Here is a 25,685-nt window from a genome sequence, read left to right on the forward strand (position 1 = left end):
CCTGGCATGTGCTGGTTACATGAGCCTGTAAGTTCTCTTATCACCCCATTTTTCAGATAAACTGAGAAGCAAAATGATTCAGAAACTTGCCCAAGGTCACCTAGTGAGTGACAGAGTCCATATCTGGCTAAATGCTTATGATGTCTAGTAATCAGTAGCTTTATGATAAGTGTTATTTAGTCTCTTCAAATACATGTAGGTGGGGGAGGAGGACATAATTCATTTCTTTGCTATTTCTGCACATTAAATCTCATTTGATTCTTATGAACTATGAGGAGAGGAAATGGTCCCCATGTTGCTGAAGGGCAAGAATGTTCCATGCCTCATCCCCGCTGGTGGAGCCAGATTTGAACCCTGGGCCACCTGCTCCAATCCTGTTCTTTAGAGCACCGTGGGAGCCTTTCCTCAAAAGAAGTTCTTTACAGAAGAAATCCTTTACAGATGGCCCGTTTGCCACCTAGCATAATCTGTAAATATTTCATAATGTCCAGAGTTAGGAGGAAATTACATTGATTCCACAGGGCTTCTGTGTGGGTGGGTAAATGTGGTTGTTATCTGCTGAGGCCTGGCAGAATTTTCTCACCAGTGGAGCTGAAGCAATTCCTAGCTGTAATTTCCACCCAGCACTTAACACATAAGTCTTCTGACAACCTTTCACAACTGGTTTTCCGATTGGTTTTGTAATTAGGCTTTCTGACACAAATGCGCAAAAACACAGGGAGGTTTCCTCATCTTCCTAAGTTACACAGATTTTAAGTCAGGCCCCTGACACACTGGAGTTAGGACGTGTCTGAAGACGATGGCAGGTATGCAGCAGAGTACAGGGGCCATAATCCCCTGCGGGACGGTGTACAGTTTGAGAGGAGGAAGCTACAGGGATAAAGAGCCCACAGAGGGAGTTGATGAGTTGTAGCAACTGACTAATATCTTTGATTCCTGGGCAATGACTGCTTCCTAGGAAGAGAATTGACAAAAGGCAGGCTACCCTGTATTTTTATATTCTCCCTGGCCTGGAAGGAACGTGTTTATGCAATGAGGCCCTGCTTAATTATGAATGACCTACATCTCACGAAGGGTGCTGGTAGGTGAAGGTTAATAGCATAAGTGAGCTTGCATCTTCCCCACAGTTGTGTTCTAGCTAAAAATGCAATTTAAATTCCTAATTAAAATTATATTATGTACAGAAAATTGAATCTTTCGAAAAGACTTTTCATGGGTACATGAGAATTTACAGCCTGCTTTCATGCATTAGCTTTTCCTAGGTCTTCCTATCACCATTTCATCCTGTTCTTTTTTTAAAAAACTGCTTTTATTTTCCAGTTTCATTTATCTAAATTTTAAAAATTAAAATAAGCTATCTCAAATCCTCTCAGAACATGTAGGGTGGAAAGGTTCAACTAGGAACTCAACTATTAAAGAGAAAAAGCAGAATATGAAGTCAAAGGCTTGTTTGGTCTCCTACCACATTTTCGAATGTCACTTTAAGGTTCAAGGCATCACCCCTACTCAGAAGGAGCGTATTTTAACTTGGAGTATCCATATTCAGAGGTTCAAATTTAAGTCCCTTAAATACAGCCTTTCTGGCTTTATTGCCACACACACAGAGCACAGCTGCTTACCCTTCCTGGAGTCACAAGATTGTCGATGCCAATCAGATCTTTCTTGAGTTCATGCAGCTTCTGGAAATTCTCCATCTTGATCATCGTACCGTGAAGCTGTGCAACCATTTCAGTAACCTCTGCCAAAGCAGCTGATGAAGGAAAGAGAACGCCTGCAGCATTAATGGCTGGCAGGGTTCTTCCCCCACAAAGTCTTTGAGCTCAACTCTCTAGAGCAATATCTCCAGGAGCCGAACATGTCAGAAGCCATCCTAGAGAAAATGCTAATTCTCATCATAATAAAAATCCAGTGGTTTGCTTTATGTATGTATTTGCTTTGCTTTAGTTTCCCAAAGCATCATGAAAATGTAAATGACGCCTTCCTAACTCCATGGTGTGCAGTGGTCCTTCAATTACAATCACTCACTGACATAGAGGGCAAGCAGCAGGGGACTAAGAGTACCCAGAATCTGTTCCCAGAGTCGAGATATTTCTACCTCCTTCTGTTGCCTGGAAAGAACAGAGAGGCCACAGAAAAATCTGGGACAAAGGAGGGAATCTTTCTGGGAGGGAGTCTAACTGACAGTGCAACCCTTTTGGGTAACAAATGCTCTAGCGCATCCCAGTTCATGCCTCTGCAGAAATTCTTGCTTTCTTGACAACAATACTCAACCAGGTCAGCTCCTGTGCATGTGCATGCCATCCAAACCTGGACTCTTTGGGCATTAGCTCCTTTTCCCACACTGGACAGTATGCAAGCATGTCTGCCTGCCAGCTCGGGCCCGGTGAGCCCACATGCAGGCAAGGGTAGCTTCGCAGCTGCAACCATCTTGGTAAACAGAGTATGTGCTCCTCAGCTGAGCTTTCATCTTCAGAACCCTGAATCCTCCTTTCCCCCAGCACTTCAGCTTGGGAAGGAAAGCATTTTGGGTTTTTTGCTCTCTCCCAGAGGATGTAGATTAAATGCTTCTGGGCCTATTACACAGTGCTTTGTGTCAGCCCTCTGACAATTTGAAAATTTGCTAGTTCTGTGAACATTACCAGCAGATTTAGTCCAATAAACAGTTACTAGCACCAAAGCTTGGGGAGGGTTGGGGCTCAAGGGAGAATGATGGCAGCATGGCCCCTGGGCACTCTGGGGGCAGGCACTTGGGAACAGCTCTTCCTTGGCACTTGGCACCCCTCAAGCTTAGGAAATATACATCCAGACAGGAGCCTGAGACCTCCTGTGTGACACATCTGTACAGCTCAGTGCCACCCACCCAGCTGCGGCCAGCAGGCGATGCCAATCAGACAGGACAAGTTGGTGGGCAGAGGGTCACCCAGCCTCAAGGGTCAGGCACCATCTGAGGCCCAAGAAGCAGCAGCAATGTGCCAGGAAAGGACCAGAAGATGGCAGCAACGACTCCAAGCAGGAGCACATGAATACACCAAGACGTGGGGGCAGGAGGCGGCACGGCTTGTTTAAAGACTGACGGTCTGCAGCAAACCAGCCCCATAACAGGCTGTTTCCGTTCCCCTCTGGTGAATTGCCAATGTCTTAGTTACTCTGCCAAATCTTGTCTTGGGTTGTCTTTTCCTAGAACAAGCCCCGTGTCACCACTCCCCTCCTTAAACCCCTCCCCGTCTTCCCTCTGCTTTTAGGCTGACATCTTGTAGAGTTTATGATCTTACCTTTTCAGCCTCATCTCTGCAGCCATCCCTCCATGCTCCACACTACAGTAGCCACACAGAACTACTTTCAGGAATGTTCCCCTCGCTGTCCCCTCTTCTGCATGTGCTGTTCCCAAACCTGTACTCCACACCCGCCCCTCTTCCAGGAAAACTCCTATTTATACGTTAGCTCTTAGCTTTGATATCCTTTCCCTCAGAAGGCTTCCCCCCGCCAAGCCCCGAAGGCTGGGCCAGAGGCCGCTGTCCCCACTGCACAGCACTTCCTCTCACATGCCAGTGGTGGCCCGGGTGCCGCCCCTGTCCACACCTGGGTTCCAAGCAGGGGCCACGTCCGTTCCACTCACTCACAAACCTAGTGCCCTGCAGGTGCTCTGCGTGTATCTGCTGCCTGAGAGGTTGGTCGGAGGCCAGATCTTGAAGGGCTTTTTGACTTTAGCCTGAGGGAATCAGGTGTCACCCAGGTTTTAAGCAAAGGAGTAAGAGACACAGTTAGAAGAACACAGTCGCTGAACAGATCAGAGGTGTTCATGATACTTTAGGTGGGAGAGATGGGCCTTGACATACTAGTGGTGCACAAACTCATGTCATCTGTCAAGAGCCACCGCGGAAAGCCCACTCCACGTACATAGAGCGTAGAGGACACGGCCGCAGGCTCAGGGCCCTGGCCCTCGAGGGCCTCACGGTTCCAGCCAGGGAGTGCGGACGTTAACAGACCACACACAACACGAGGCAGACGACTCAGGTTCAAAAAGACAATGTGTGACCCGGTGTGGAAAGCATGGTCTGGAGCACCAGCTCTGACCTTTTGCTGAGTGACACTCACAAGTCCCTCACCTCCTCTGGGCCTGTTTTCTCATCTGTAAAACGGGATAACACTTACCTCATGGGGCTGTTAAAGGAATAAAGGTGCTAATGTTATTATATGCCTGGCATGGTACCTGGCCCAGGTGTTGAGGGAGTGACGGTGGGTAAATTACGAGACAGTAGGATAGGAAGGTCAAGAACATGGGTTCTAGGTTTAGATTCCAAGTCATTATTTACTCTCTGGCTGTGTGTCTCTGGGCAGGTTCCTTAATCTCTCTGGTCTCAGTAGCCCTGACAAGTAAAACGAGCTCATCCCTCCCTTGCAGGGCTGTCCTGGAGATTAGGAGTTCAAACAGGTGACCTGGTTATTAAGGGGGCTAGCACGTGACGTACGCCCAGTAGCAATAAGCAGTAGTACATATCAGCCAGTTTCTGCAACTGGCCGCAGGAGGCAGTGATGAGTCTCACCCGTGTACCAGGTAGAGGGAAGCTCTGGAGGCTGCTGACTCTCGGCGCAGTGCCTCCAGGCTTCTTTGCACCAAAGCACCCGGATCAAAGGAGAAAACACATGCAACCCGGGATAGGGAAAGAAGCACTAGTGACCATTATCACTTTCTTTAGGGATAGATGAGGAGGTAAGGGAGCTACGTGGCCAGGCACACAAAGCGGGGATCATGGAAACGTGGGGCCCGCAGCCCAGAGCTCCCGCGGCGCGGCTCCGTCTGGGGCGCCGCCCACCTCACCTCGGCAGTCCCTGAAGTCGGCGTGGCTGGGCGGGTGGTGCTTGCACAGCCGCTCCAGGACCTGCTTGTAGTGCATGAGCCGGTGCAGCGGGCGCAGGAGGAAGGTGTTGAGGGGCAGGTAGCACACCTTCTGCAGCTCGAAGTCTCGGCACAAGCCCTCCAGCCGCCGGGAGCTCCGGACGCTGCTCTCCAGGGCCTCCAGAGCCTCGCCGTGCTTCCACAGGTGAGCCGCCAGCGGCTGGTGGGGGGGAAGGCAAGGGGCACACGCCAGGCCGGGTCACTTGCGGCAGGGAAGAGCACCTTCGCTTGCACTGTTTCACGTCATTCAGTTCTGTGTATTTTCACATTTCACCGTTCACTTCATTCTTTCAAGTAAGTACTCAGGATGAAATCAATAGCTCTACTAAAGCACCGAGAAGCTTGACATACACAGGGATTAGTAAATATGAAGTGTATGTAATTTTGGAGGTGTAAATATTCTTTTCAAAGTGAAACTGGGAATACTGAGGGGAGACAAATGGACAGGAATGCCTTCTGGGACTGTGGCCTCCTGACCTCACAGAGTGACAGACTACAGCCATTTCATTAATGCCATATATTAAAAATATGTATTTCTGTTTAACTCACTGCTTTTGCTTATATAATAACTGAGTATCTGCCATGAGTTAGCTGCTCTGCTAGATTCTGGAGAGCTGGTGAGAATTAGACATGGTCCCTACTGTTCTGGGATTGGACACAGATCCTTTGCTTGACCAAACTTCCATCAGGCTCCTGAACCTTCTGCTGGGCCCATCTCTGCAACCACCCTGGATACCTCAACATCGGGATCTGAATCCCCTTGCCCCCCCCAGGTGATGTCTGATCACCCTGGCTTGTCTTCAGTAAAGAAACCTATCTGTTGGTTCAGCCAGAATCGATTCTCCCTTTCCCCCGATGTTCCCTCTTACTAACATTCCATCCCCTGACCCCCACTTTGGCTACAAATTCCCACGTGCCCATGCCATATTTGGAGCTGAGCCCAATCATACCCCCTCCCCACCTGTAAAATCCCACTGCGGTGGGCCCTGCGTCTATCACAATGGGCCTGGGTAAAGTCGGCCTTACTAACTTCGGCAGGCGTCACTGAACATTGTTTTCCTTTAACAGGCCGTGGAAGAGACAGACACAGGTTAACAGTGTGATGATAGAGTTTTGAAGGAGGAGGAATTAAATCCTCATGGCAGGTGGGGAAGGACTGCAAGGGAAGAACATTTCTAGGCAGATGAGGGCAATAGGCGGAGGAACAGAGGACACTCCAGGACAAGAGCGCGGCAGCTCTTGTCAACCTAGTTGAGCGGGCTTACCGTCTGCGTGCTGCCAACTCCCCCATCCTGACCGCTCCACTCCTTGCTCCATAAAGAGATTGAAATGTACTGAGTCCAACCATAAACCCAACATCTCCCTCTTCACTTGGGGCTGCCCCCCGATTCTCTACCCTTAGGATTGGTGCTGCTACTTACTCAGGATAGAAAAACCTGGAGAACATTTCAAATTCCCTCATTTTTAAAAATCCTTTACGAAGCCCTGCCAATTCTACCTCCTAAAAGCATCATGCCTACTCCCATCTCCATCTCCATGATCACTGCCCTCATTCTGGCCTTGTACCAGCACCACCACCATAAAGGTGTCTCCACTGGGGTCCCCGCCTCCACTCCCAACCCTCTACTTAACGTGCATCAGTCACCAAAATGAACTTCCTACAATGCACTTGAGCACAATGCCTCTTGCTTGGAATAGGACAAGAGCTCCCATCACCTTGGGACAAGCTTCAGAGTAACTTCAGCCTTCACACAGGGCCCTTAGGGTGTCACCCCTCCCTCATGGCCTCCTGCCAATCACTCCAGGACCTCTACTCAACAACTTGGACTTGAATGTGCCAGGTACTCGCACCCAGAGCGTCTGCACACAACACTACCCTACTCAGGACCCCTACTAGTCTCAGCAGCCTCCCTCACACCTTTAGGGACTCCTCTATCTTCCTGTTCTTAGACTATTCATCTGCCTTAGTCCTTATCACATTACACCCCTGTTGGGTTTATTTACTTTTTTTGAAATACAGATACATAGGATGTTGCAAAAAAAATGTACGGGAGGTCCTATGTACCCTTTACTAGCCTCCCCTAATGCTAACATTTGTGTAACTATAGCAACATTGACATTGGTACAAACCACAGAGTTTATTGGGATTCCACAGATTATATGTGCCCTTGGCGTGTGTGTGCATGTGTGTGTATGCAAGCAGCTCTATGCACAGTTATCATGTGTGCAGTCCCCTATTTGAACTTAAAAGAGCATGTCTGTCATGTCACTATATCCTCAGGGCCTGATATATACAGTAGGTGCTTAATAAATGTCTGTTGCCTGCATGCATTAATGAGCAGATCAATGACGGCACGCACCCAGCCGAGGCAGGAGTCTCGCGAGGACCTGAGCACCTGGAGTGGCGAGTTCACAGTCACTGGAGCACAGAGTAGAAGGTGAAGGACGGGGAGAAGGAGCCTGGGAAGATGGTCTGGGGCTAGAGGGTGAGGCTCTCCCAACCACAGACAGGCAAGGAGGCTGTGAGCCTCGGCAGTGTGCCTGTAAGATAGATGGTGGTTGGGAGGATGGTTCAATGGGAGGGAAGGAGACTCTCCGAGAGGCTGGTGGAGTCACCCAGCACAGAAAACTGTGAGAGGCAGAAGCAGCAGTGGCAGGAGTTCGGGGAGGAGGAGGGCAAGAGGTGGTAGATGGAGGAGACAGACAGGGAGGGCCCAGCCTAGAGGGCAGGCGGGGGGTCAAGGTGAAAGAGGACCTCCTTTCCTTTGTGTGGATTTTGAAGGGCCTTGTGCATGTGGGCAGATGTTTCCAGTTGGAAGTTCACTGCTTGGGGCAGAGATCACAATTTGGGTATCTGTGACTTTCAGATGGGTACTGGGGCCCTGGCCCAGCTCCTCAGTCACAAGAAGAGGCTATGGGAGCAGCCAGTCCAGCTGAAGCAGGTGACAGCATTCCTGCTGAGCCCCTGTACATGCAGGTAAATGCTCAGGTGGGTGACAGGTGGGGCAGGAAGGACACTGCAAGCAGCAGGTCACCCTAACATTCTGGGCAAAAGAGCTAAGCTGGGCTTTTACGTCTCTAGAACCTTCTGCTGCTCTCCTCCACACTTCACAAACATTCTTTAAAATCAGCAATAACAAGCACAATAGAAAACAACCCAAACAATTCCTTAAAAAGGCTGCCAGCAGCTCTCTGCGCCTCCCCACCTATTTTTAGTTTGCGTGCACAGAGCCTGTGCTACGGATGCTGTGGTACGGGGCGCAGGAACTGAGATGCCAGCCAGACCCGCAAGCTGACTGAAGGCGAGAATGCCCACTCACTAGAGCCAGGAGAAAGGATGGGTGAGTGGAGAGGGGGTGTATTTGTAGGAGGTCTTAGGTGGCAGGTGAGCAGGGGGAGCGCAGAGGTCTATGGAATGCCAGCTCCCCCAGGGACAGCCACCGAGGAAAGCTGGTTAAAGAGGACTCGAGGGACTGTCCCCAAGTGGTGGTGTGTGGCTGTGTGGGGGGGATGAGCTGGCAGGTCCCCACTGCTGTCCCCAGAGCCCACGCGAGAGCTCACGCCTCCCAGGAGGGAGAAAGCGCAGATGGCAGCTGCCCTGGGCGGGTGGACCTTCTCGGAAGAAGGGAGCACGGTGAGGAAAGGTGTAAACCAGACCCGCTGCGAGGAGCACAGAACAGGGGAGAAGCCGCTTCCTATGAGAAGAATAATTTGAAGTGCAAGAGTAACAAAAACATGTCAGAGAAGAGAGAAAAAAGGATATTTTTAACAAGAGAAAAAAGCCCATCTGAAAAGGCTGCCTGCTGTGACCCCTGAGATATATCATTCTGGAAGAGGCGAGACTATGGGCCAGGGAGAGGTCAGCGGTCACCAGGGCTCCACGGGAGGGGAGGGATGAACAGGAGGAACTCGGAGGCCAGTCAGGGCGGTGAAAATGCCCTCTACGGAAATGTCTAGGCGGGTGAGCCCACGGCACACAGGACGCCAGGCGGGAACCCTCAAGGACACTATGGATTTAGATCATAATGTATCAGCATGGGTTCATCAGATGCAGCAAATATGCTGCAGCAAAGCAAGAGGGTAGAACTATGGGGCAGTTGTGGGGGCGGGGGTAGGGAAGAATATCGCGTACTGTGTAAGCTTTCTGCTCAATTTTAAAACTAAATCTTTAAACCTTAAAGTGCTCTAAAAATAAAATATACTAATAAAAAAACACGATGGGAAGTGCAAAGATGTCTGTTACTGTTATATCTGAGTTTTGTGCACCACTCTTACTTATGGCACTAAAATACAGTTGGGGGACATTTGAGACAAGTCTTTGCTTTTTTCTGCACAGGATTCTGTAGTCCTGACTGATCGCATCCATGGCCTCTGACACTGCCCAAAGGGGAGTGTTGCATTCTTTAAAAAATGAGCAATAGCCCAGGGTCTACTAAATAATATCTTAATATTTTGATCTTTATTAAAAGGTGGAAATCTCAAATAGCTTTAGATCATATTTTTTTGTGTTACCTCCTCACTGTGACCCTCTCATTGTCCAACCTCATGAGATGTAACATTTTAAGAGGAAAAAATTAAACACTGAACAACTAAGCCAGATTCTTGGTAATTAGTTCAAATCCCAACAATAACTTTTATTCTCAGAGTGCCTTACACATTGTAGGTGCTCAACTAGTACTGGATGGACAGATGGACAGACAGATGGTTGGATGGTGGGATGGGCTGAATGGTGGCAAAATAAGTCACCTGCCTTCTTTAGGGGCTTATGAGCTTGCTCAGTTATTAAGGTAAGGCTATTAGACAGGTTCTGGGCAGCTAAGATGATAGGAAATTACTTTAAGGTGCAAATATAAATGTATTTGTATTCAAGAGATGTTACATGAATTAAAAAACATTCTACATTAAAAGAATTATTAATGGGTTAAAATGAAAATGCATAAATGAAAATTTCAGATACATAGAGATGGGACAAATTTCAAACCAGGCAGAATATGTTGTCCAGTCTGTGCTGTCCTGGCTTCTTTGGGTATATGCTCATGCTCCCCACCTATTTTTCTCCCTGTAGATATGGCTGGAGGGTTAAAAATGTATTTGCTTTGCATACCAACCTGAAGTCACAGAATTGACCTGAATTCCTGTATAACTCCAAATCCAATGTTTTTTGTCACACTTACAAGAAGCCAAAACAACTCAAAGTGAAATGATCAGTCAGCTGAACACTGTTTTGTCCACAAAATTTTTTTAAACGAGCTCTGAATGATTTATTCACAGAAAATACCTGTTGTTTTGGTTCTAACACAAAGCTTTTGGAGAAAAAAAAGTACTACAAGTGCCTCCCCCATTATGCTTCCAAATAAAATGATCTATAAAAGACAGAAGCTTCTACCCAGAGTTGTGTTAAACGTAGATGTCAAATCAGGCCACGTGTGTTCACACACATGGTCACAGCCAAGGCCTTGGTGGCCCTGGCATTATTCTCCGTAGGGAACCCGCACCCCCTAAACCCCAAGTGGCTCACCTTCATGGCCTGGAAGTTCTTCAGCATGACATCTCCGATTCTTTGGTAATCTCCTCTGATGTGGGCATTTGAACGGCCTTCCCTGGGAGCAAAGGCAAAGGGGATGGAACCCAAAGCATCAGCAGCGCACACGGCACCGCAGAACGCCCCGGCCCCAGGTCACAGAACGGCAGCCTTTATGTCTTCCTTTCCAGTCACCTATTTGTACTTCTCCCTTCTCTGGGTGTCTCAGAATGCTGGCGCTGCAAGGAGACTTTGAAATTACCCCCGTCGTTCTGCAAAGAATTGCACTGTTTTTTGAAAGAGACTGGGAAGAACCATTTTCTGATTGTTTTAATTTGGTCTCAGTTTACACTTTTTTTCCATCCACGCCGGGGTGATTTTAGTGTTAGAAGAGCAGTAACTGGCTCATGAAATCGATTCTATCTCACAGACTGGGACTAGGAGACACTTGTAAGAGGCAAGACTTAGCCTCAGAATCAACATTTCTGCTCCCGAGAGCCCTCAGCCTAAAACAGGACTGTGTGGAAGGCCCTCAGCAAGTGAGACACGGGGCTGCTCGAGTGCAGGCGGCCCCTGCATGGGGTGGAGGCAGGGAGGGTGGGGGCAGCAGAGGCCGGAGGGCCGTCCCAGGGAGAGGGGGCCCAGGCTCGGACATGCTGAGTGGCCGATGACAAAGGTGTGGCCTGAGGCACTGTATCTGGGGATAGATTCCTATTTGTAACGGCTCCAGGCTATAGGCAGTGTGGACAGTCCAGGGGCCTAAGCAGCGGGCTAATGTGGACAGTTACTGAGTGTGGGCCACGTGCCGAGCCCACCAGAGGCACAAGTCCTTTTGCTCCTCAGCGGCATCACCCCCACGCAACGGCTAAGGAGACCAAGGCACACAGAAGCCGCAGCACCTGTCTAACGTCAGTAATCCCGTGGGAGTGGGCTTGTACTTGAGCTCGGGGAGTCCTGACCCTGCTCCGGAGCCATGCAGCAGAATTTACCCGCCACCCAGGGAAGAATATCCCAGAGACGACTGAAACACTTCCAACGGCAAGCTTGGCTGATGTCTTCAAACTAACTCCCCAGGAGAGCTAGAAGCCATCTTACACGAAAGGGATGCATTTAAAAGAAAGGTAAAAATCCGGGCAAGAGGCTTCAGGTGGGAAGTGAGAGGTGGTCCAAGTGGAAGGGAACACCGGCAACACCGGGCAGGGGGCCGGTGATCAAACTGCCCAGGTGCCGGCGCCGACGGGCCTCCCGCGGCCGAGGGGCGCCCCGTCCGTCTCAGCTACAGCGGCGCCGAGTGCTCTCGGCCCTCCGGGGCTGCCGGCCCAGCTCCCACACATCAGGGACCCCAGGGCGGGCGGAGGATGGGGAGGAGGGCTCCCGCCTGACGCAGCAAGTGGGGGAGGCGAGAGTGTGTGGGCAACGCGACGTGGTCCCGACTCCAAACAGCACCTGCTGGAAACGGCACCACGGCGGGGGCGCGCCCAGCCCCGGAGGTAATCAAAGCTTCTCGGAAACAGGACGGAGCGTCCCTCGTGCGCCCGGCGCCTTTCTGGGTCTTCCCCAGCGCCGCTGCGCGCCTTCCAGTCCTCCCAACACACCCACTCCAGTCAGGGGCCCCCAACGCAGCCCTCCTCATCCCCTCCGCCTCCTCGGAGCTGCCAGGTTGTTGGCAGGCTGCCTTAATTACTATTCACGTTCCTAGTTAAATGGCTGCCACCCTCCGCACGCCCTGAGGTGGCCTGTGAGGCTGCCATCGACCTCTTCGGGGGCCTCCTGCCTGCGGGCCTCGGAATCCGGCGGTGGGAATCTGCTCTTTCAACCTCCTACTTCTACATGATTCCCTCTATCCCTGTGGTTTCAATGCATGGTGCCAAATCGATACCCACATGTCCCTCGTGGCTCCTGACCCAGGTCCTGCATTTCTCCTACCTTCCAGGGGGCCCTAGGGCAATGACCTTCTTGCACGCTTGGAGAGGTTCCACACAGTTATTTGTGCCCAAGTTCAATCCTCTCTCTGCATTTTCTTCCTTAATGATGTAACTGTTCTGCCGCATCCCACGCTAGGAACCTGTTACCTTCCCTTGACCCTCTACTGTTTCCCCACTCCTCAGATCAAACTCGCCCCCAAAACAGGGCTACCGGAGAACGCCCGAGCATCTGGCTCAGACCCAGGCTCTGCTTTGACCTCAGCCCACTGCTCATCACCGAGTATTGTTCCTCCCCATCATTTGCAGAGTGAGGCCTTTCTGGACTTTCTGCCAATGGTTTTATTAATCAAATCAGTGCTGAGGAGTGTTGTTGGTTGGCCACTCTGTTGATCCTGACGTGTGACTGGGTTTGGCTGAGAACCGACTGGCTGCTCTCCTACACACCTGGGCATAAAGGAGCTCCTGCCTGAAGTGGGGGCCTCCTGCTTCTCAGTGCCACCCACCCCTGCACCTTCACCACACGGAGCTCTTCTGGGATCTGGAAAGTTCTTCCCTCTCACCAGCCCCGCACCCCCACCCCCGACACCCCCCATGCCCAAATACCAAGGGACGTGTTACTGAGACAGAATGGCCTGATTTGGGCCAAATGCCATGTATTGATGGCACAAGTTCAACTTGATCTGTGGGTATGTAACTGTTACCTGAACGTAAATAACCGACCCGAAACTTCCAACGGGCATGCCCTTTGACAAGGCACAGAAGAAAGGGGGTCTCCAGCTTCCATTAATGACAAGCAATTTCCGCCCTCTCACAGACAACCCCGTCTGAGGAAGAAGACGGTCTGGCAAGCGGGCCCTGGGGGGCGGTAGAGAGCAGCGGGGAAGGCCAAATGTCACTGACTTCACTTCCTTTCTTCTTCGGCCAACTATTTATTACAAGAAAACGTACTGACGTCCAAACCCCAAACTCAAGAGATATTCGTCCTGCCCTGGCTGGCGAGCAGGGCCCATTCTGTGTCTGTGTCTTAGCATTTTCACTCTCACTTTAGAAACTGCTCCGCGTCAGTATCACATCAGTCCCTGTGCCCAGGGGACACTGAGGCTGAATTCAAAGGGGATCAGCTGTAGATGGTGTGGTGGAGCCAGGCTCGGGGCCCTGAAGTTAATGCGAGCAGTACAATCAGCTCTGTCCCCCCGGCCCCCCGCTGCAGCGTCCTGTGTGGTTCCAGAACAGTCGGTCTATGGGAACTGGGAAAAACCCCGAAACTCCCGCAGCTCCTACAGAAATACAGTCATGTTTTTACTTCCTCTACATGTTAATGCCACCAAACCTACCAAGTACAAATTGGCTTTATGTAAAGAGCTAAAAGGCCATTTTATTATTGGAAACATGAAGAAGTAATTGCAACTCTTCTGGAACATTGTCCGGACATTAACCTCACATGAAACGGGAGGGTCCTTGTTTGGAAAACAGGGCCACACATTTGCGTCTGTGTCATTACAGCACAGCAACAAAGCTGAAAATTCTTTTGACAATTTTCCTTCAGAAACCCAGGTACTAAGACGTCTGACCTGTGCTGCCAAACTCTGACCTGCGCACCATGACTGCTGCACTCCCAGGAGCAACTGCACAGGTCATCTCAGCACAAGGCTGCACCCTGACCCCCCTTAACTGCCGAGTCTCCATCCCCTCTGTGAACACGCCATTCACCACTAGGTGAGCTGTCAGTAACTCAGCAGCGGACAGGCCAAAGAGAGGAGGAGGAGGAGGACAGGAAAACAAGGGCCAGTTCTCTGGAGAGCAGCTGACCAGCGGCAGCTTTGACAGCCGGGACACACTTTCATTGGCTTACATGCAGGTGGGGCCGACGGGATAAACCGCCACTCTGCTCCCCCAACCCCAGGGCGAACATGAAATCCACACGGAACCTAAAGCAGAGTTCACAGCACACCGAAGGCCTTGCTGGGGATACAATCCCCAGTGCTGTGCGCCCTAGGATGCTGGCCCCTCGGAGAGGCTGTCTTCTGGAGAGCAGGATGTCAGCCATGGACTTGATCAGGTGTCAGAGGAGATTCTTTACCCGAGGAAGCAGGCAGGGACTGAGCCACCAGGCTTTTCAAGCGGTCCGGCCTTAGTCCAGGCACATTTACTGAACACTCAGCCCTCCTCTTCAGATGAAGAATCATCATCTCATCATCTTGACACAGCACAGCAAGCGGCCCAGCCTGGAAGCAGAGGGCTGGTTTCTCCACCTGGCTCTGTGGCTGGGCTCTCCCTGACCCCAAGAATAGATTTAACTTTGTGAAGCCTCATTTTTTACTTCATATGCAAAACAAACATCACATCCTTATTCTTATTATTCCCTGTGGTTCTGTGATTCTAAATGTGAAGACAAAGTCTCATCAGGTGTGTTTGTGTATCTGTAAGCGAAATGCTAATGTGTAAATAAGTAAATGAGTAAAGATACACCTTCCCTTAGTACGCTGCGTAGGGGGTGTGACTGTGTTCAAAATACAAACAAATTCGCCAGAGTAATAGGTTAATTTGTCTATAAAGTACATGAGCCATATGTAATGTATGTGGATTTCAATATCCTCTGAAATCCTTGGAGAAGAAAATCCCATTAATTTGAGGATTAATTCACATCCTCACTAGTGGGGCAGACGTTTGTACGAGAGGCACCCTCACTGGGCTGGGGCATGTGGGTTTTCCTTCGGCAGCTCCAGGGGAGGGATTCATCTTGGGCATCCACACCGTCAAAACACGGCCACTTCACCTTCTAGGCTGTCTCTTGCCCATTGATTACATTACTGGGTTGCTTAAAGATAATGGCTTTTCTTTCCTGAGGTTTAACACCAGCTCCAGTTTAACAGGAGGAGCACGAGCTACGACCCACTCATTGGCCGGCTTGACAGCACCAGATGAGATCAGTGTGGTTACTGGGGTTCAGTCCAGCTAATTAATGGGTCACATCATTAAAATGCAGAAGAGAAGAGCCATTTCAAACTCATCAGTGACCTGGAGAGTTCTCGCTCTCAAGTGTTTTCCAGCAGAAACCCACACGTAATTCAGGCAATTGGAAAAACCATTTTTGTTTTTCTAAGGAAAGTAGCTTGCTCTCCAAACACAGTCGGCTGTACAAGAAGGAATGAGGCAGAGAGTCCAAGAAAAACTAGCTCCCACGTGTGACCGAGAACATGCAATTTTACTTATGTGTTAAAAGGAAGCAAACACCAACCCTACTGTCCCGGGAGCCCTAGGTGGACAGTGGAGCGCTGGCCGGGGCAGAATATAATGGGGAGATGAGTGTCCGGTTGTGCTTTTTCTTGCTTTGGAAACAAACAAAAATTTAACCTTCAGATAAATCTATACAGATAAGGAAGTGTATAAGCAATTCTGCCCCATGGCACACCCATAATACACATCTCCTCTTAACTTCCTCCCATTCCAGATTCTTCCAAGCTGTTTTTCAGGTCTCATCTCCAATGAGTGTCATTGTTGTTTATTTTGAGAATGATGATTTTAAGCCCTTTTTGCATGGTCTTGTTTTTAAAACCATTGAAAATCCCCAAACAAAAGCTTTTACACCAGAGAGGCAGTAGCCCTGATCTGGCTGCAGCAGACAGCAGTGGGCTCAGAGAACCGCCCTGGAGTCTTGCTCTCTGACAGCTACTGCAAAGATTCTGAATTCCGAGAAAGCAGCTGGAGCAGGGCAGGGTGTACGGGGGCATCCAGTCAGGCTGGGAAAGGAAGATTGTGTCCGTCTGTCTGTCTTCTACTCCAGCGTCCCTTCTCTGTAAGCCTCTAAGTGCTCTCCAGGGCAGTAGTCACATAATGGCTATTTTGATTTTAACTCTCCCTAAAATGAAATTTTAAAATTCAATTCCTCAATCACATTAGCCATATTTCAAGGGCTCAATAGCCACACGTGGTTAGTGTGTGTCCATTCTGCTGAACAGTGCAGACACAGAATATTTCCACCCTCTCAGTGAGTCTTACTGGACAGCTTTGCTCTAGATAGAGCCAGAGGGTAAGTTTACCTCACCTGCCCCAAGGCTCATGGGCTCCAGGAAAAGTTAGAAAATAGGTGTAGCTTCATGCTGAACAACTTACAGAGCCTCATTTTCCATGGGGGGTGGGGGGGAATGGGGATAATTCCATAAGATTTTTTCTGATTGTCAAATGGTACAATTCAAGGAAAAATATTTAAAAAGAAGCTGCAAGAAAGCAAGTACTTTACTGTACAAATGTTGCCAGTCTTAAAGTATTTTTTTTAACACCTCTAGAATACTGACAAGGATTTCTGTGCTGAGAAAAGAGTCAGATATCCCTTGATCTCTTGGCCTGGCCTGAGTAGAAAATAGAACTGCAGCTCTTGAGCTGTCCCCAATGCCCCCTTCCAATCTTAGCAGGCTGGTGCTGGCAGCTGCTGCACAGGGAAGGGTGTAACTAGAATAGTTCTAGAAGACTAGGAGTTGTGACTAGTTTTGTTCACTGAACACTGAAAAGAGACAGATATAGAGAAGGGATGAAAAATAATAATTGAATAAATGGAAGAGGACCCTGCCAAGCTTGCCAACATGGACCCTGATGCAAATGAACAAAAGGAAAAGCAAAAGAATGTGGGCTCTTCCACTGGTTGATAACGTATTATTATAAGGGAGGGTGTCTGCAGCTCTCAGCACAGCCCCAGGGCAGGGAGAGGAGCGGCAAGCGCCCTGCTTGGGGTGGTTGGGGGCTAGCCAAACGTGTTGATAGCCATGTTCTAGAAACTGTGCTAAATGCTTTACCGACTTTCTCTTTCATAGTTAAGATATCATTATCTCCAATTTACAAATAAATAAATTGATGTTAGAAAGGTTCAGGAACTCGTCCAAGGGCACATAATGGTAAACGGAAGGAACTGGGATTTGAACTCAAGTCAGTCTGACTCCAGTGTCTATTTTTTCTTTATTTCCCTACTAGGCCTACAACTGATACTACAAATACACAGGTCACAGAAAAGTTCTAGAAAAACCCAAATGTTTAACTGGGAGAAAACAGAGTGTCACATCCTTGCCCTGTGAGTGTGTTCGGCCAGGAATAGCGCTGAGCCGTGCATCAGCGGGCAGTGCCTATTTCACACCACACTTAGGGCCGAGGTTTCCCGGGAGGCCAGGAACAGGTTCTCACGTTACAAGTGAATAGCAGCGAACCTGTTTCTTAGGAGTTCTTTCCCTCTACATGATAGGCCTAAAGCTTCTAGAACTAAAGGCATCGTGACAGCCAGACCAGTTGGCTTCAAAAACCAGTCTTGTCCTTAACTAGTGTGTGATGTTGCCAAGTTACCTGCCCTCTCTCACGCCTCATTTCCTCACCCGCGAGGTGAAGAAGTAAGAGCAGCCATGTCTACCTCGTGGGGTTCTCGTAGAGATGAAATGCCACGATACACGGATAGCATCCGACAGTCTCTGGCACACAGGAAGCAGTCAGTTCATGTCGGCAACTAGCAAAGACTCTCACCAACAAAACAGTAAAGCAGATAAAATAGAAGTCCTCCTTCACTGTGACCCTACGGCAGAGCATTGGGTGGTCTTCGCAGCAAAGACCTATATCAGGCCAAACACACACCAAGAGACAATGCCCTCTCCTCTAGGACCCCTCTCAGCCTCCCTTTTAGCCACAGGCAAAAAAAATTCACTGCTCTAGAATTCCCAGAAAGGATGGGGAGTAAAGAAAACTGCCACAAAATACAGGTCCTCAGAAGTTCCTAGGACATCATGTACACTTTAACAAGCAGGCCCCCCCACCGAGACTCAGAGAGGGAGGCGGGAGGTTAACACACCTGATGAAGAGAACAGTGCCCGACAGCCCACATGGTCTAAAAAAAGTGTGTGTTCCTTCAGCAAGTCAGTACATGTGGTTTTAAAACTAAGGCCCTGGAAGCAGTTCCACAGGGAGAGGGCAGAAGGCCATGTCAGGTCATCAGGTGGGAGGTTTTAGAGGCACAGAGCGAGATGCGAAGGACTCGGAAGCCCCACGGCCTGCGTTCAAGTCCCACATTACCTGCCACCCGGGGCCGGCTGCGTCACCTCACGAGGCTTCGTTTCCGCATCTGGGCCTGTATCTTAGTGTGGTGAGTATTAAACAATATGTGTAACATGTTTAGAACAGTGCCTGGTAGGTGTCATTTTTGTTGTTTTGATTGCGATTATGCGGGAGTGGGCCAACAGGCTCTGAGGGTAAGTGGCCAGGCCAAATTCTACAGCAGTTACCCCAATATAACCATCCAAGTGGTGGGCATTCTGCTATAAAAAGTCTCTTGGTAGATTAGATAAAATCTGAATCCATTTTCTCAAGTTCAAGACCTAAAGGCAGTACTTGAGCAAAGTCACCACAGGACTATTGTTGACCAGATGCTATGAGCTTCCTGCCACTTTTGAGAGGAAGATGTTCAGGGCAGATGGGCCTCCCCATCACAGTGCTGGCCTCCGGGAGCCAGGAGCGGGAAGACAGGACACAGGAGTCAGAGACATGGGTGCTGGCTGGGCTTCTGCTGGGGGGCCCAGGACAAGTGGCTCCCCCATTTTTTCCTCTGAAGAACGGGGAACCATTGCAGATGCTCTCCCAGGCCCCTTCCAGGTGTAAAACCTGGAGTTCAACAAAACTGCAGCAAAGGGACAATCTAAGGATCAGACAAGACCTACTGTGCGTCTGTCACTTATGGGCTGTGTGGCTGTGTGCAAGGGGGTTGACCTCTCTGAGTCTCATCTCCCTAATCATAAATGGGAATAATAACATCTACACCTGGGGAAGTTCTTTTGTAACAAGGGTCAGCTAGCTTTTTCTGTAAAGGGTAAAGTAGCAAGTATCTTAGGCTTTGTAGGCCATATAGTCTGTGTCACTACTACTCAGTTCTGCTGATACAGCACAAAAGTGGCCATAGACAATGAGTAAAAGAATGCACATGGCTGTGTTCCAATAAAACTTTAACAAAACAGGTGGCTGACCAAACCATGGGCTGCAGTTTGCCACCCTGTTTTTGAAGATCATGTGGGAAAAGTGTGGTCATTTTAATTTTTTTTAAAAAATAATGGTCATTTTAATTTTGACCAATAATGCCAACTTTGCAGTTGTGCAATGCAAACAGTGTGCACATTGTAACTGCTCATTAATGGTCATTAACTATTAATATTAATGCCACAAACTTTGCACGTGAATATGATTTTATGTGTAAAACACTATCTATCCTCCTTTGCCAGACACCCCTCCCTTATAAAAGATCAATCCTTGAGCCTTATGTACGTGACATATACACACTGACTACTCTTCAGGGTGTACAGTGGAGGAAACCGAGACATTTTCATGCCCTTGTTTTCTAAGTGTTTTGCACGACTATCGTGTGCCAGGGCCTGTGTTTGTCATTGTGATGAGTCCTATTTTCTTCTTCACTCTTTAGACCAATGTTATCCAAGAGATCGTTGCATGATGATGGAAGTACGTCTCAGATCTGCTCTCCGATACAGGTGCTGCTGGTCATGTGTGGCTACCAAGCCTTGAAATGTGGCTAGTGTTACTGAGGGAACAGATTTTTAATTTATGTTAAATTTAACTTGTTACAAGCAGCTAATGGTTACCATGTTGGATGGTGCAGCTTTAAGTGCCCTTATTTATCCTTTGTTTGTATTATTTTCCATTTGTAAACTGTCTCCAAATCTGGGGAAGATGAGGCATAGAAGTGTTTAAAACCACAATAAAGAAGACTCTTAGCTAGAGTTGTGATGCAGTTTACAAACGAGAAATCATTCAAGGCCAAGTCACCAAACTGGGGTTTAATACCTTACCAACCGCAGTTTTAACCTCCCCGAGAAATGTCATCAGTCAGGAATTTTCTGTTGGCATTGCTAACAGAACTGTCACATGTGTCCTGTCCATCCCCCACCTAATAAGACCCTTTTGTCCCAAGTGAACGTGACCTCACCTGAGATAATCCTTTTTTCTATTTGACTTCCTTGTCCTGCCTTTAGAAACCTCTCCCTTTCTGTAGCCCTTCAGAGCCTCTCTCTACCTGCTGAGTGGGGTACTGCCCATCACTTAATGAATAGCCCATTAGATCTTCACAAATGCTTGGTGGAATTCTGTTCTTTGACACTAGCAAATGTACTGTGACAGACAGGAGACCTCCAGCCTGGACCACGACCGGTAAGAATCAGGCAGTGATGAGCAAGCGCGTGGGCCACGGTCATGATCAGGCCACAAAATAAGCACAAGGATTCTCTGCAGCCAATTGTTAACAATATTTTGATCTTGGGCAACAAAACAATATAGAAATCAGATCCTTTCCTTACACAGATGCAGGCAACTGCCTAGAGATGCCAACTTCAAGGGGACCAAAGCTTAGGTATTACATTAGCCATCTGCTTGGGCAAAGCCAGCCTGTACTTGCTGGGTGGTGGCAACCATCAGCCCCTGGCAGCCTTTCCAAAGTACAGTGCCAAGGGCCTGATGGGTCCTTCTTGGTGATCTGGGGATGCAGCGTGGTGGTGCTGCCACCACGCTGGCAGGTAGGACTGCAGCTGTGCTAGGGCCTGGGTCTAACACCCACATCAGCCACAAGGGGATACTGCTCCTTTTGAGAGAGGAGGTTAGAGAACCTGCTTCTGGTGGTGCTTCAGGTAGAGCAGCATTCCTGCGTGGTGCAGGGAGGCCTGGTAGTGGCCACTGCAGGAAGCCGCCAGGGCCCTGCAAGAGACCAATGTCCCCGCCCGGCCTGTTTACAGGAAGCTCGTGTGTGCGGCCAGCTCAGGACAGGCTGCCAAGCTCTAGGTTCCTTCCCAGCATTTCCCAGAATGGACCCAAATTCAAACACAGGCCAGAGAAGCAATGTGTTTCAACATCATTAGTCCCCACCCCAGGGAAGAGGGCGGCATCCGACCACCCACCCACCACACCCCTAACTGGGCCCCTTAAGGAAGGTGCGCTCTGTTTCCACTTCCCATCTTGTGCAAAGCCCCAAGTCCTCTCTGAGCTGCTGGGCAATAAAGCAAAACAGCAGGGAGATGAAAAGATCCTCCCCTCAGGAGGGGGATCATGACCCAAAGGGAAGAGTGTGCACTCTGAGGCCCATGAGTGGAAGGAAAAGACAGATTGCCCACCACCACCAGGCAGCAGTGAGATGGTGAGAGCTCTCAGCCGAAGTGTGGTTTGAGCTTTAAACCGAGGTCTGCATTTCAGTACAGCCATCAAGGCCTGGCTGCTGCTCTGCTGGGTCAGAACGGAGGCAATTCAATTAGCAAACACCCGTCAGTCCCCCACAGTTAACTGCGTGGGCACGGAGACCCTCATGTGCAAGGCATGTCCTGAAGCCTCTCTCATCCTGCACCGGATTCCCTGTGATTTTTCCCTTTTCTATTTTTAAAAAAATTGTGGTAAAACACACATAACATACAAAGTCCCATCTTAACCATTTTTTAAGTGTACAGCTGAGTGGCACTGAGTATATCTGCACACTTGTGCAACCCCCCCACTCCCACCATCTTCAGAACTTTGTCATCTTCCCAAACTACGACTTCACACCCACTGAACACGGAGTCCCCATCTCCCCCCAGCCCTGGCACCCGCCCTTCTCCCTGTCGCTATGAATTTGATACTCTAGGGGCCTCATGTAGTTAGAAGCACACAGTATCTGTCCTGCTTTCACTTCACTGAACATACTGTCTTTAAGGTTCAACCATGCTACTGCACATGTCAGAACATCCCTGCTTTTTAGGACTGAATACTACTCCATTGTGCGCTGTACTCCATTTTGTTTATCCATTCCCGTGTCAGTGGACGTTGGGCTGCTTCCTACTTTTGGCTATTACGTGAATCATGCTGCTATGGACACTGATGGACAAGTATCTGAGTCCTTTCTTTCAATTCTTTGGATGTTAAACCTAGGAGTGGAATTGCTAGATCACATGGTAATTCTATTTAATTTTTCGAGGAATCCCTATGATTTTCTTTTAAGTCTAGCATGAAGACTTGAAGTTTCAAAGAGCTGGTAGGGTGATAAGAAAAACATTTTATTCATTTTTGTCCTATGATTGTTCACTGGTTCTACTATGAAGATATTCCACTTTTTAGGGGGGTCATGCAAACAATTTTATGACTCACTCTGTCATTTCCACTCCAAGTCAGTCACTGGAGGGTCTGGTGAGACTAAACTGCTCCACTGGTGCAATTCCTGACCACACGTGGAAGGGTGCCACATGCCCGGAACAGGAGGCTCCTTTCCGCTCCGGACGGATGGGCGATCCCTCCCAGCGCCCCCTCTCTCCTGCAGAACTCCAGCATCTCGAACCTGCTCCCGCGTGCCCAGGACCGCTACCTCGACCCTCAGCCTGCCCTCCCTCTCCCAGCCATCCCTCCCCACGGTGCTCTCCTCGGGGCCCTGTTACCCCTGCTCAGTCACTCTTTTCTCAAATTTCTGCTGGTTTCTTCTGTTTCCTGTGCTGGTTCTTGCTCTGCCATAGCTTCATTAGTGGGAAGTTGCCAAAAAAGTGTTCAATTAGAGTCGGTCCCTGGTTCTCTTTGGTGTCAAGTCTCTCTTCCTTAAAGAGTTGATTCCTCTTTGATTTCTGGGGAATTTTCGAATTGACATGACTGCACCTGACTTCTTTCTCAGGCCCGAGGCCTGTGCTTCCAAATGCCTACATCACTGACCCCTCAAAACTGCCGTGTCCCGACGCCGGCTCCTCTTCCCCATTGCACTTGCTTCTTCCTTTCTTCTGTAATTTCATGACCATCCTCCCTATAAACTAGGCTCAAAGCTAGAGGGGCCTCCCCTTCTCTTCTCCTTTGTCCCCCATGAGCCCTGACTCATCTGCCTGGTGACATCTGGACATCCAGTCCTCCGAGCAAGACTTTTGTGCTCCTTCCAAGTGACTCTACGGCAAGTGTCTTCTAAAAAATGCAGCTGATGTCTATTAGAAACCAAGTGCCCACAGCCTAGCCCGAGTGCCTCTCTGCATGACTCTCCCTGGACCAGCTCCCTGCCAGCTGCAAGCTGAGTTTTGGACACACAGCCTCCCAAGCACACAGGACCACACAGGTATTCATGTGTCTCTGGGGCATGACTTGCCCAGCCTGCGCTCTGTGCCTGCCAGTCATTTCAGAGCTGAAATTTGTGCCTCCTGACTGAAGGCCAAAAGTTGAAGGTGGCTTTCACTGAAAGCATTTGAACAGCTGAGTAAAATGTCCTTGCTTTCAAAAGGGAAGCATTCTTCATGTTTTCAGAAGTCACCAAACCTGTTCCTTGTTTTTGAAGAAACAGGGTAACTTGGGCTTTTGCCAGGACGGATCAGTCCATTCTCTTCTCAGGTGTGTTTACTTAGGAGGCAGTGCTGGGTCCAGGCAGGGGTGTATACTAAGCCAGGGTTCAGCCTAATCACTTAGGAAAACTTCTTATTAACTTTGCTGCCCTATAATTTCCATCACTCTTGATGGAAATATGTGACAAGTTAATGTAGTATTACAGGGAAAAGCATGGTGGCTGTATCATTTAAGTACCAAATTTGGGGAAAACATTAGCTGCATAGTAAACTTTAGATTTCTTCCCCAAATTATATAACTTAAATAATAATTTAAAATATTATCACTGCAAAGAGTCTGGATTTTGGTCAATAGCAACGTACCAACACTGGACTCTGTGTTGGCGGATGTGCTTGGTGACGTGAGAGGCCGACATCTGGGGGAGGGGGTGGGGGATGCAGAAACCACTGCCTGACTTTTCTTTAAATCTACAAATATTTCAAAATAAGAAGCTTATATGAAAAATGACCAGCTCCCCCTTTCTATGTGTGGGGCAGAACACTAAGTCCTTTACAGACATCGTCTCATGTAGTTCGGGAACAGCCCTGAGGTAGAGACAACACATCTCACAGATGAGCAAACAAAGCTCTGCCAGGACTGCAGATGGCAAGACACAGGCCTCGGGTGGTGCTGCGGCGGTGAAGGTTGGAGGCAGCCGTCCCACGTTCCCCACACATGCGTGCACACAACACACACACAGACACACGGTCTGTCAGTCAGAACTCCTTTCTTCACCTTCCAGGGACCCATTCTCCTCCCCAAGTAGGTTCACTCACCAGTCCCCTCTTTTGCGCAGGCATCGATGGCCCCGCTAGCCCACGGCAGGACTGGCCAGCAACGCCCCACGCCCACACTGGATGTGGCCCACTCCTCCATGAGGCCTGGCCCTTCTCGCTCTATGAGCTCCCTCCCCTCTGAGACTGCACACCCCAATGGGCAAAGCCTGACCCGTGCCCACTTCCACACCCACCTGCCCATGAGTGCATTCATTCATTCATCTCTCAGAAGAAACAAGACTTAGAACCAGAAAGAATCACAGAAGCTTTCATGTGTCAAAGCTGTTCCTCATCAGCTGCCCCATGAAAGGTATTCATCACAGTCATCTCAAGAAGTGCTTTTAAAATACCTCTCGGTTTCACCCCCTGTTCCGATTCAGGAGAGCCAGATGGGGCCTGGTAATCTGTGGTTTTTCAAAACTCCCCTGCCCACCAACCCCAGGCGACTCTGACGCACTGCCAGGTTTGGGCTTTCACCCAATAAATACCTTCTGGAAACAGCCGACTTCTGCTCGAGAAACCCTGAGGTGGAGGAGCTCTTGCCCCATAAGCCTGCCTCTCTTGGCCGAGCTGCACTTAATATTCAGAAATCCTTTTTTAGTCAGATACAATGTGCCTCTTCGGAAATTCACTCTTTGTTTAGATTTTGTCCCCGGTACAACTAAGAAGACGCTTTCCCCCTTTTTCATTTGACCAGTCTGACGAGAGCCATCATATTTTAAAAGCTCTCTTCCAGACCAAGTACCCATTGTTCCAACAGTTGTTCTGTTCTGTTCTATTTTTGTTTTAATGAAGGGCCTTCTCTTATTATCCCATTTCAAATGGGGAACTCAGAGTCGGGAATAGTATTCAGGAGGAGCTCTGAGCCTTGAAGTTTCGGGGGCAACCACTCTGCATGCTTCCTAAGGAGGCAGTCTAGGGCAGAGGTTCTCAGCCTGGCTGCACATGGGAACCACCTGGGAGACCTTAGGAAATACTGATGCTCAGGTCCTATGTCTCAGAGATTCTGGTGTAACGGGTCTGACAGTGCTGCCCAATTATTAAGACTTTTTTCAAAGGTTCCAGGTAATTTTTAAGCAGCAGCTAGTGATAAAAGCTACACAGACACTGGTTTCTCTCCATGTTATTCTACTGGCACCCACTAAATTCCTTCATGCTCAGCTGTCTTGCCTTGAATCCCTGCCAAGCCAGGTCTTCCTCACCATGCACTTGAGGAGCGGACTAGCTGAACTTCA

At 49.1% G+C, this 25,685-nt stretch overlaps 1 protein-coding gene across 5 annotated transcripts in view; it reads right to left on the bottom strand.

Moving 5' to 3' along the window:
• The window catches only part of FARP1 (FERM, ARH/RhoGEF and pleckstrin domain protein 1), a 282,743-nt gene that overhangs the window by 11,074 nt on the left and 245,984 nt on the right, over positions 1-25,685 (bottom strand). For all 5 annotated transcript variants that reach the window (XM_017660585.3, XM_037024954.2, XM_037024953.2 and 2 more), the window contains 3 exons: positions 10,416-10,497; positions 4,820-5,057; positions 1,620-1,750 (listed from right to left, as the gene is read on the bottom strand). In XM_017660585.3, coding sequence (XP_017516074.1) covers positions 1,620-1,750; positions 4,820-5,057; positions 10,416-10,497 — 451 coding nt within the window. The remainder of the gene's footprint in view (positions 1-1,619; positions 1,751-4,819; positions 5,058-10,415; positions 10,498-25,685) is intronic.

This window comes from Manis javanica, chromosome 9, assembly GCF_040802235.1.
Source record: "Manis javanica isolate MJ-LG chromosome 9, MJ_LKY, whole genome shotgun sequence".
Taxonomy (NCBI): Eukaryota; Metazoa; Chordata; class Mammalia; order Pholidota; family Manidae; genus Manis; species Manis javanica.